General features: G+C 35.7%; 1 protein-coding gene across 2 annotated transcripts; it reads left to right on the top strand.

Moving 5' to 3' along the window:
- Positions 1-627: 627 nt before the first annotated feature.
- Positions 628-10,039, top strand: lrrc59 (leucine rich repeat containing 59). 2 transcript variants are annotated; one of them, XM_074619377.1, is made up of 8 exons: positions 628-802; positions 972-1,081; positions 2,079-2,138; positions 3,745-3,903; positions 4,156-4,260; positions 4,356-4,428; positions 5,759-5,950; positions 6,860-10,039. In XM_074619377.1, the coding sequence occupies exons 2-8, from the start codon at positions 980-982 to the stop codon at positions 7,138-7,140; spliced, it is 972 nt and encodes a 323-aa protein (XP_074475478.1). In that variant the 5' UTR covers positions 628-802; positions 972-979; the 3' UTR covers positions 7,141-10,039. The 2 variants fall into 2 exon arrangements, with proteins under 2 accessions (XP_074475478.1, XP_074475477.1); XM_074619376.1 differs by having other exon boundaries at positions 6,857-10,039.
- The last annotated feature ends 917 nt before the right edge of the window (positions 10,040-10,956 follow it).

The following is a 10,956-nucleotide window of genomic DNA, read 5'->3' as shown; positions in this document are numbered from 1 at the left end:
TGAAATAAAATATAAATAAATAGTATATTTATATCTATATTTATATTTATATTTATTCTTATATTTATATTTATTCTTATATTCATATCTATATTTATATTTATTTTTATATCTCTATTTATATTTATATCTATATTTATACTTATACTTATATTCATATTTATATTTATATCTATATTTATATTTATATTAATATTCATTACGTGCGGTTCCTGTACATGTCCTGTAGTTGTCCTGTAGTTGTTCACTAAAAAAATAAATGAAATAAAATATAAATAAATAGTATATTTTTATTTATATTTATATTTATATCTATATTTATATTTATTCTTATATTTATATTTATTCTTATATTCATATCTATATTTATATTTATATTTATTTTTATATCTCTATTTATATTTATATCTATATTTATACTTATATTCATATTCATATTCATATTCATATTTATATCTATATCTATATTTTTATTTATATTTACATTTATATTTATATTTACATCTATATTTACATTTACATTTATATTTACACTCAGTTCTTCTACATGTCCTTCAGTGTGCGTTTTGTCCTCCGGGCCTGCAGGTGGCGCTGTTCGCTCCTACGTCACCGCGCTGTCGTTCAATCAGTGACGTGGATCTCCATTGAGTCAGTCAGTCAGAGCTACACTCAGACTCTCCAACATCTCTCAGCTTCTACCACCAACTTTACTCACATTTACAAGTTGGAACCAACTGTGTTTATTCACCTTCGTTTCATCACACTTCAACACAGTTTCTTGTCACCGTTTTCCCATAAACAGGTGAGTTAAACGGTGTGAAACGTGAAGGTTTAAACGGGGTTTCCTGCTCTCTGCTAGTCAGAAGAAGAAGAAGAAGAGACAAACTGTGTTTTTAAATGTGTTTCACCTCTTTTAGGTGTTTTATTTTCACATTTTAACTGTGTTTTTTTCTCGCTTCACTTCCCCACAGCCTCCAGGATGAGTAAAAGCAGCAAAGTGTTGAATCTGAAGGATAAAATCAACGGTAATGAGGTGGACCTGAGCCTGAGTAACCTCACAGAGGTGCCAGTCAGAGAGCTGGTGAGTTAGCTACTCAACATGTCAACATGCATATATAAATGCATAAAAACATAAATACACACATTTAAAAATATAATACATAAAAATAAATAATTAGATGCAAAAATATATCAATACATTTAAAAATATATATATATATATATAAAAAAATAAATGCATAAATAAAAACACATTTAAAAATAAATATTAAATAAATAAAACATAAATGCATAAATAAATAATTAGATGAAAAAATATATCAATAAATTAAAAAATAAATGCATAAATTACACACATTTAATAATAAATATGAAATAAATAAAACAAATGCATAAATAAATAATTGGATGCAAAAATATATCAATATTTTTGAATTTATAGAAATACATAAATAAATACACACATTTAAAAATAAATATAAAATAAGTGAAAAATAAATGCAAAAGTAAATAAATAAAAATTGTTGCAAAATAATAATAATAAATAGCAAATTAATATATCAATCATTAAAAAAATAATATAAATAAATACATAAATAAATCAAAGGGAAAATTAAACAAGAGTAAATAAATTAGGGAATTAATACAAAGATAATAAATAAAGAAGCAAATTAAAACAAATATAAATTTATGTCACATTTCATCAATTAATTAATGGCTACATTTATTTTTTTTATTATTTTTGCTGCATTTAATTACATTTATTTATTTATCAAGTTATTTATTTATTAATTTATTTTTTTTAATTTGGCAGGTTCATACTAAAGATCCTTAAAACTAAACAACAGGCCTTTTTCACAGCAAACATTTTGACTTGACATAGTGGAACAAAGCACAGGTGTTACTAATAACACTAACAATGGCTCTGTCCCATTCAAGTGTCCCAGTGAGACTGACAATAAATCAGCATGCACAATACCAAGATCCTGAAATTAAATAAATAAATACATTTAAATAAATAAATGTACATTTAATGCTAAGAATTTAAACTGATGATTTCTGTGATTTTATCCCAACAGGCTTTATTCACCAAAGCAACTGTTCTGGACTTGTCTTGCAACAACATTATCTCCCTTCCTGTAAGTACAAACACACAGCATTCTGCATTTAAGTAAACCCTTAAATGTATGGTTTCCAATCTTTTTGATCCTTTAAAATGAAGTAATGTGTACTTTTTCCATGGAAGACATTTTGATATGTCATAGTAGGAGAAGCACAGGTGTAATTAATTAATGGAACTAATGATGGCTGAATTCCATTTAGTTGCTTTAATTTCAGGATCCTGGTATTGTGCATTCTGATTTATTTATTATTTTTATTTTTATTTATTTTTAAATGTGTTTTTATTTTTGCATTTATTTTTATGTATTATATTTTTAAATGTGTGTATTTATTTATGTATTTATGCATTTATATATGCATGGTTTTCCCTTTGCATTTCACCCCTTATTTACTTTCCCAAACTTATTTCTGTATTCTTTTCTTTATACATTTCTTTATGCATTTCTGCCTCATTATGCAAATAGCGGCTGTCACTCAACGTGTGTCATCATGGGGTCAAGTTGCATGACTATATGTTAATTAGCTAAACGGTGTCTTCTTCTGCTTATCAACTCCAGTCTTCATTCTCGGCTCGACAGCATATGCCCGGCTCTGTACAGGACACAGATAATACAAAGATAAATAAACAAAGATTCAAATTAAAACAGAAATATCAATTTGTCCCATTTGATCAATTAACTAATTATTTTTAATATTATTTTTGCTACATTTAATGACATATTTATTCATTTATTGAGTCATTTATTCATTTATTTTTGATTTTGGCAGGTTCCTTCCTCCTTACTTTAGAGGCCTGATGTTGCCTTACACATAAAATGTTCCCAGTCACTTCCACACAGTGAGGCATACAGCTTATTAATTAAACACCGGTATCTGATCGGTACTCGGCATCTGCCGATACTCAAAGCCCAGGTATCGTATCGGTACTGAAATCGTCGGATCGGTGCATCCCTAGGTCTATTTAGTGTCACAGCCATTCCAGTGAGTCAGCATGCGCAATACCACCGCCCTGGCACACCTTAATGGAACAGGGCTGTAATTAATGTTATTAATTACACCACCTGCAATGACATATCAAAATAGGCTGCAGTGAAAAGGGCCTATAAAGGAGGTGAATTAAGAGGAATCTTCATTTGTCTTCAGTAGGTGTTTTTATGGGAATGTGGATCTTTCAGATCAATTTGAGGAGCGCCTGTTTGCATTGTCCACATTTTATCATAAGTGTGTCATGTAATGTGGGACTCGCACTGTTCTGGTCTTGATTTGGTCTCAACCCCTCAAAGTCTTGGTCTTGATACGCTCTGGTCTTTGTTTAGGTGGTCTTGACTACAACACTGGCATAATGAAGTGAGGATTAATGTGAATCGAATGTTACTTTGTCCTTTCTTTGTCTGAATCAAAAGAGTCTGAGGATAGAGGGTGTTGTATGTTTTAAATCCCATCCGAGGCAAATCTGTGAGACTTGACTACTATTTTTGAGCAAACTCTGATACTAAAATCCTTTATTTACAACCTAACCTTCAACTTTACCTGCAGATTTTCCAACGTCATCACTGTCACTAACAAAGTACGAATATTAAGACTTGAGTTCTTATTTCTTTTGCTTGGGTTTCCTTCTTGTAGCCAGAGTTCTGCAACCTGACCCACCTGGTGAAGGTGGATCTGAGTAAAAACCAGCTGACCTGTCTACCAGACGACCTGGGGAACCTTTCCAGCCTTCAACATCTGGACCTGTACAACAACAAGCTGACTGTCCTGCCGGTCAGCGTCTCTCAGCTCAGGGTGGGTGCCAGACACAAGCACTGTTTGTTCATGTTACATTTATATAAGGCTTAACGATTTTGAAAAACATATCTAATTGCGATTATTTTGACTAATATTGCAATGTGATATGATTTGTAATGTTAGAGGGAATGATCATTTTTACATAATTATTCTCTTTTTCATTACTTACTTCCATTATGTGTGAGCTGGCTTTGTTTTGATCTCTGACGGTATTTATTTGACTCAGTCTGTGTGTGTGTTTGTTCTCAGAGTCTGAAGTGGTTGGATCTGAAGGATAACCCGCTGGAGGCCGACCTGGCCAAGGCAGCAGGAGACTGTCTGGATGAGAAGCAGTGTAAACAGTGTGCCACCAAGGTGAGAGAGACAGAGAAAGATAGAGCGAAGAATGACAGAAAAGAGATCAGTTAAGCAGCTTACAGTATCTAAAACTAAAAGACATTTTCTTCCAGGTTCTGCAGCACATGAGAGGTCTTCAGGACGAGGTCGATCGCGCACGAGAGAAACGCCTTTTGAGGGGAAAAGGTGGGTGTCAGGACATTTTATTTTATTTGAACCTCAAAATAATTTCAGCAGATCAACTGTATTTTGATCAGTAAGGCTAGATATCGAACCTCAATACTTTTGATGCCTCCGAGACAGCTGTGGCCGTTTTCGTGGGTTCATTCTCGTGAACACGATATCTCAGGAACGCCTGGAGGGAATTTACAATTGCAAGGTGGTAATACTATTTTGGTACGGTACTGAAAACTGGCATCAAATGTCTGGACAGATTTGTAGTTTTGCTTTCTTACTCTTTGATGAGATAGTTCCTGTTTAAATAACAAACAGCTGAAACTCCGGTATCATATCAATCTCGTTCTCTAAATCAAAGTGTTTAACACAGTGTCATTCACTAGTACTGGAATAAGTACTCAGATCCTCTACTTAAGTAAAAGTACCAATACATCAATGTGAAAATACTCCAACAAGTAAAAGTCCTGCATTTAAAAAAGATGCGAGATTGGGAGCATTTCTATTGCCTCCGCACGGCTCTCGGGACGGCGTTATCAGCTGTAACCGCCGTATGAGTGCGGTACAGAGCGGCGGCCGTGAGTTAGCCAGTGAGGCACGCTCACTTGCATGAAATGCACTAAAAAAGGCACGCACGGCCGGTCAACAAAGCACAAAGAAGCTTGGATTACAACACAAAGAGGGAGATCGACTTCATTCTCTGCTCAGGTAGACTTTACTTCAATATAATCTTTACATGGCAAATAGTTGTTTGCTACTATATTAATGTTCTGGATATCATGTAGAGCAGTGGTTCTCAACCAAGGGTCCGGGGACCCCCAGGAGTCCTTGAGGGAGTTCAAGGGGGTCCCCAGAAAAATGGGGAATGGAGAAATCTTTTCAGACGGAGGTCCGTGACCTAATGTGTATCTATCTAGACACGAAAAAGGTTGAGAACCACTGGTATAGAGCTCCCTTTTCAGCAAAATCTACTTAAATGATCAAAAGTTAAAAGTACTTGTTCCACCTCTGTGACTGATATTTTATTATATGACATTAGATTGTAAATACTTGTGCATTAACATGTAAGCAGCATTTTACTGTTGTAGCAGGTCGAGGTGGAGCTAGTTTGAAGTAGTTTATATACAGTTAGCCAGTTTAGTCCAGTTACTCCCAGCCTAAAGGAGAGAATGAAGGTCTAAAAAAAAATAAAGATAGTAATGATTGTTCTTTTGTGTTCTCAGGAGCTTTACCTGCTGAGGATGACGTGTATTTCATTGATGGCTGGAAACCATAAATACAGTTATATTAATGTCTGACTGCATCTCTTCTAAACACAATATTTTCTTGTTCCCTCCATCAGAGCTGGAGAGGAAGAAGGAGGTGAAGCAGAGGGAGCGGGAGGCCAAAGAGAAGGAGGCTCGTAAACGGGAGAAGGCGGAGGAGAAGGAGAAGAGGAGGAAAGAGTACAACGCTCAGATGGCGGCCGTGGCTGCGAAGGAACAACAGAAGAAGAAGAGCGAGGAGAAGAAGAAAAAGAACGGACAGGGAGCAGGTGAGACTAAAGGTCTGGATGATGCACCTCTTAAAGGGCTAGTTCATGTCTTTCTTTTACTAACTTAAACTTAGTAGAATAAAGTCCTTTTAAGACCTTTAACAAATATTGCGATTTCCTCCTCATCCTGCGATTTGAAAATTACAGTAGGCCATATTGCGATTTCAATAAACATTTGATTAATTGTGCAGCCCTAACAAAGACAGTCACAGTTAACAGTCAGTTAGATTAACATTATTATTATTTGTCAAAATATATACAAACACACTTACCTAGTATAACGAAGTATACTCCGATATACATGAATTTAAAGTGAACAAAAACTCGTCCAGGGGAGACGGGAAGCTTAGAACTTAAAGATAGACCTCTCTTAAATATGTTACAAAATAAAGGAAAAAAGTAAAAATAAGTAGAAAAGAACATACATATTTAACAATTATTATCTTTCCAGTAGTTGTCCCACAGTCGACACTGTAAAAGGGAAGTTAACCATGTTTGTTCAAGATGTTTTTAAAAGTAAACAAAGATGAAATAAAAATGCTGAAATAAAATGTTATAAATAAACATACACACATACAAGTCTGTAGATTGTTGATACTAAAGACAGTTAAAAGATTAAGATGTCTAGTGCATCGGACTGATGCATTCACGGATGATTCAACATCCAACATTCATGAGCTGAGATGTTGAAAAATAAACCTAGAAAACAAACATTAAGTGGATAAACGCACATAAATGGATTTTGGGAAAAGCATAGTGATAATTTAGTTTTTTTTGCAGCGGATTCTCTTGTTGAACTTTCCTTGATCCCAGGATCTGTTTTGTATACTTGATTAGTTCTTTTAAGAGTTTGTCTTTAGTGTTTTAAGAGTTGTTCTAACGTCACCCTCTCTCGTGTCATCTCAGCAGATAAAAAGGCCGTTGTGGAATCGGCAGCTAAACCTCGACGCTCTCTCATTGGCATGATGTTCAAGCTCCTCCTCCTGCTGCTGCTGGGATTGGCCGGAGTCGCCGCCGCCTGCCGGTTGACGGACCTTCAGAAGGAAGCCATGTGTGTGCCCGTCAACGTCGCCGTGGACGACGGCCTATCCTGGGCCAAAGAGCAGGAGGTCGTGATCAGACAGCTGATGCAAAATCTGTCATCCGCAGCGAAGGAGTTTGTCGAATCTCAGCAAGCGTCTAAGAACTAAACTCTCATCTGCCGCCATCGACTTCCGGAGCTGCAGGTTTTCCGCTCCCACCTGTGAATTCTGGGATTTTTTTTGTTTTTTTAATATGCGGAAATCATGAATATCATTTAAGATGGGCAACCCTGCATCCCCTCACCCTGTTTGTGGTGCTGGGAGGTGAAGAGTCTGTACAGATAGACAAAGGGGGATGGACAGATGTGTTGAATCGTCTTAAATTCCTATGGAATTGTTGTCGCTCTTGTACCCTCTTTGTACTACAGCCTGTTTTTAAAAAAACTCATCGTCTTAAACGTCTCCCCGTCGACTATTTTTCTGGAGTTTGACCAGGTTTATGTTTCGCTGCACTACATGGAGCGTGGGGTGTATTTGAGAGATATTCAGTGCAATGTCTGAGCTGCATCGGAGCGTCGAGTCACATCTTAACTTCCAGTCAGAGTTCTGCATAAAGCCGGTGTTGGAAGTGGCAGTCTGAGCATGTGCAGTGAAGGCTGTGTGAATGTAGAGCTCATCAGTCTTTATAGTCTTACATCAGTCAAACCAGCTCAATCTCACAGCTAATACACAATGTCTGGCATGCAAACTAGAGCCCAACTGAGTGGATCTTTTATCATATCACAGATATAACGTTAACATGTGAGTAAATGTCAGCTACAACTTACAGCGCTACAGAAATGCCAAAGATATGATTGAGGTCGTTTAGAAACAGTGTTGTCATTACATAGTTTGTCCAGCAGAGAGCAAAATGTCCCGCTCACTGTAAATGAGGATTTACAAATATAGTTATTTGTTATTTTCTGTCAGCCTACTAATCTATTAATTGACTAATCATTTCAGCTCTAATTTATGTTAAAAAACGAAAATTTTATCAGATTTTTCTCAAATATTTATCTGTATCAGCCTCAAAAATCCGGTATAATTAGTCAGGCTCTCATATATACACCCTTCCCAGTGCACAAACTGTATTAAAAGGACCATACCGACGTACCCCTTCTGCTATAAATCCTGTCTATATCATCATCATTCATTTCTGTACAGTCTGAAAAGTAATCAGACTCTTGCAGGGCTTGCACATGCGCCTGACATTTAGCAGGTCTGTCTCTCTGTTTGAGTCAAATTGTGCCCCGTACTTCCCCTTGAGTGACATCACAACCTTAAAACATACCGGTAATTGAAAATTAAGAAAACTATTGTTTTTACTTCAAGAAAAAAGCTGCGGTGCCGTTACATCTGTCTCCAGCCCTGAACGACATCATCACCGGAGGCACCCGCTCCTCCACCTGTCTCCCCGGGAGATATCAAATTCTGATCAGAGGCGTTGGTCCAGATTAATTTCAGAATTAATTTCTTCTCTGCTCCGATGATCGCCAAACAGCTTGCACATTTATCTGTTCAAAATGTACCTTAAAGGGAGATTTGTCAAGTATTTAATACTCTTATCAACATGGGAGTGGACAAATATGCTGCTTTATGCAAATGTATGTATATATTTATTATTGGAAATCAATTAACAACACAAAACAATGACAAATATTGTCCATAAACCCTCACAGGTACTGCATTTAGCATAAAACAATATGCTCAAATCATAACATGGCAAACTGCAGCCCAACAGGCAACAACAGCTGTCAGTGTGTCAGTGTGCTGACTTGACTATGACTTGCCCAAAACTGCATGTGCTTATCATAAAGTGGGCATGTCTGTAAAGGGGAGACTCGTGGGTACCCATAGAACCCATTTACATTCACATATCTTGAGGTCAGAGGTCAAGGGACCCCTTTGAAAATGGCCATGCCAGTTTTTCCTCGCCAAAAATGTGCGTAATTTTGGAGTATTATTTAACCTCCTTTGTGACAAGAGAGTACCGATGGATTCATTAGGTTTTCTAGTTTCATATGATGCCAGTATCTTCACTCTAGCTTTAAAACGGAGCCCGCTACAACCTCCGAAAGATTAATTTGCGTAAATGCGTTAAAGAAATTAGTGGCATTAAAACAAATTTGTAGCCCTACTTAAAATGTATTATTGCGTCGCCAATAAGCGCAGTGAAAAGTTTTGGGTGCACCAGTGCGACCAATATATAAAAACTTAGTCCGTGGACCTGTCTTGAAACTTGCTAAAGATGTGGAGTCATCACAGTAAACATCCAAGTCTGCAATAATTAGTGTTAAAAAAAAAGACATTTCAACTCAAACTGCACTTTAACAGCATTAATACTGTAACTTCAACACAAATATGATCCAGACTTAATGTTCACTATGATGGATTACACACCTGTACCAAGATTCAAGAGTCTGGAAATTGATTTTTAATAGATAAAATGGAAACCAGTGGCTGCATGGAAGGTAAGAAAAGTACAAAAACAGGAGCAAAATTTACAAAACACCTCATCTGTAATATATAAAGTATACACATTTTGTTGTTTAGATGTTATCGCTTGTAAAAACAGAAGTATGGTCCTTTTTTTAAATAGTGCAGTAGTTGCATATTTAACTTCACTCTGGCTCAGAATCGTTAAATCATCTGGTATAATAAGTAATATTGAACTAGCGATCCAAAATCTGAAATACCTTCCTCGTTGTAACCGGTTAACTAAAGAAATAAAAAGGCAACTGACAGATTATTTAACTGTTCTCTCAAAGTTTAAAGGTAGGGTTGGTAAGTGCTGTTTAAATACTTTTTTGTTGTTGAAATTCTCATTAAATCCATCAATAAATTCAATGCTCTGACAAAAAAAGAGAAAAAAATCTGTGGCTGTCGCAGGACTGTAACAAGCCCGTCCGATCATTTCATTCGGCCTGATGAGTGAAATGCTTTGCTTTGCTGCTGTGGTTTCTTGTACAGATTCGTCCATGCTCTCAAACAATGTCAGCGTTAATAAATGGCTATGCACTACAAGAAATGTTTGAACGTTGTGTCTGTTTTTATAACAGAGGAAGAATGGTGGTGAATACACCTTGTCATGCACACATATCATAGTATAGTATGTTGTAAAAAATGTCAGCATACTGCAGCATGCTGTGAGAAAATGTCAGTCTTTTATGATTTTTTATGACAATTTTTGTGGTATTTCTTTATGACATGGTATACCGTGACATGTTTTATACTATATTATGTTTTTATGATATTATATACTCCCTGTACACCAACAGTTGCACCTCCAGTCACCAGTCCGATCGATGGTTGTGGATTTCTGGACCTGATCCAATCACCCCGTGTGACGCCCCAGTAGACACTGTGGAGTCGTTCTGCTTCCTGAGCTCCATGATCGACCAGGACGTCAAGTGAGAGCTGAACAACCACTGAGAAGGTGATTGGCCGTTGCAATATGCCATACTACACAGACATACTATACTGTACTCTGGTATTTTTTTGTGACTTGTTTTTGACATGCTATACTATGATATTTTTAATGTTTTATGACATACTACATATACAGTATATTTTGTGACATTTTTTGGACACACTATACTATGACATTTTTTGTTAAGTTTTATGACCTAATATACTATATTTTTTATGAAATTTTTGGGACATAATATACTATGTCATTTTTAATGATGTTTTATGACATACTATATATTTTGTGAAATTTTTTGGACATACTATACTATAACTTTTTTATGACATACTATACTATGGCATTTTTAATTGCGTTTTATGACCTAATACACTATCTTTTTTGTGAACATTTTTGGACATACTATACTATGACTTTTTTATGACATACTGTAACAGGACTTTTTTTTTTACTATTACTTTTTTTTTTACTATGATTATTTATTTTTGTGCCATTTTTATGACCTATTATACCGTGAC

This window comes from Sebastes fasciatus, chromosome 20 (assembly GCF_043250625.1).
Source record: "Sebastes fasciatus isolate fSebFas1 chromosome 20, fSebFas1.pri, whole genome shotgun sequence".
NCBI lineage: Eukaryota > Metazoa > Chordata > Actinopteri > Perciformes > Sebastidae > Sebastes > Sebastes fasciatus.
This window is presented reverse-complemented; position numbering and strand designations above follow the sequence as displayed.

Coding starts and splice junctions, on each gene's coding strand:
- lrrc59 (XM_074619376.1), top strand. CDS start 980: ATGAGTAAAAGCAGCAAAGTGTTGAATCTGAAGGATAAAATCAACGGT. Junction 4,261..4,355: donor GTAAACAGTGTGCCACCAAG/GTGAGAGAGACA, acceptor ATTTTCTTCCAG/GTTCTGCAGCACATGAGAGG. Junction 4,429..5,758: donor ACGCCTTTTGAGGGGAAAAG/GTGGGTGTCAGG, acceptor TCCCTCCATCAG/AGCTGGAGAGGAAGAAGGAG.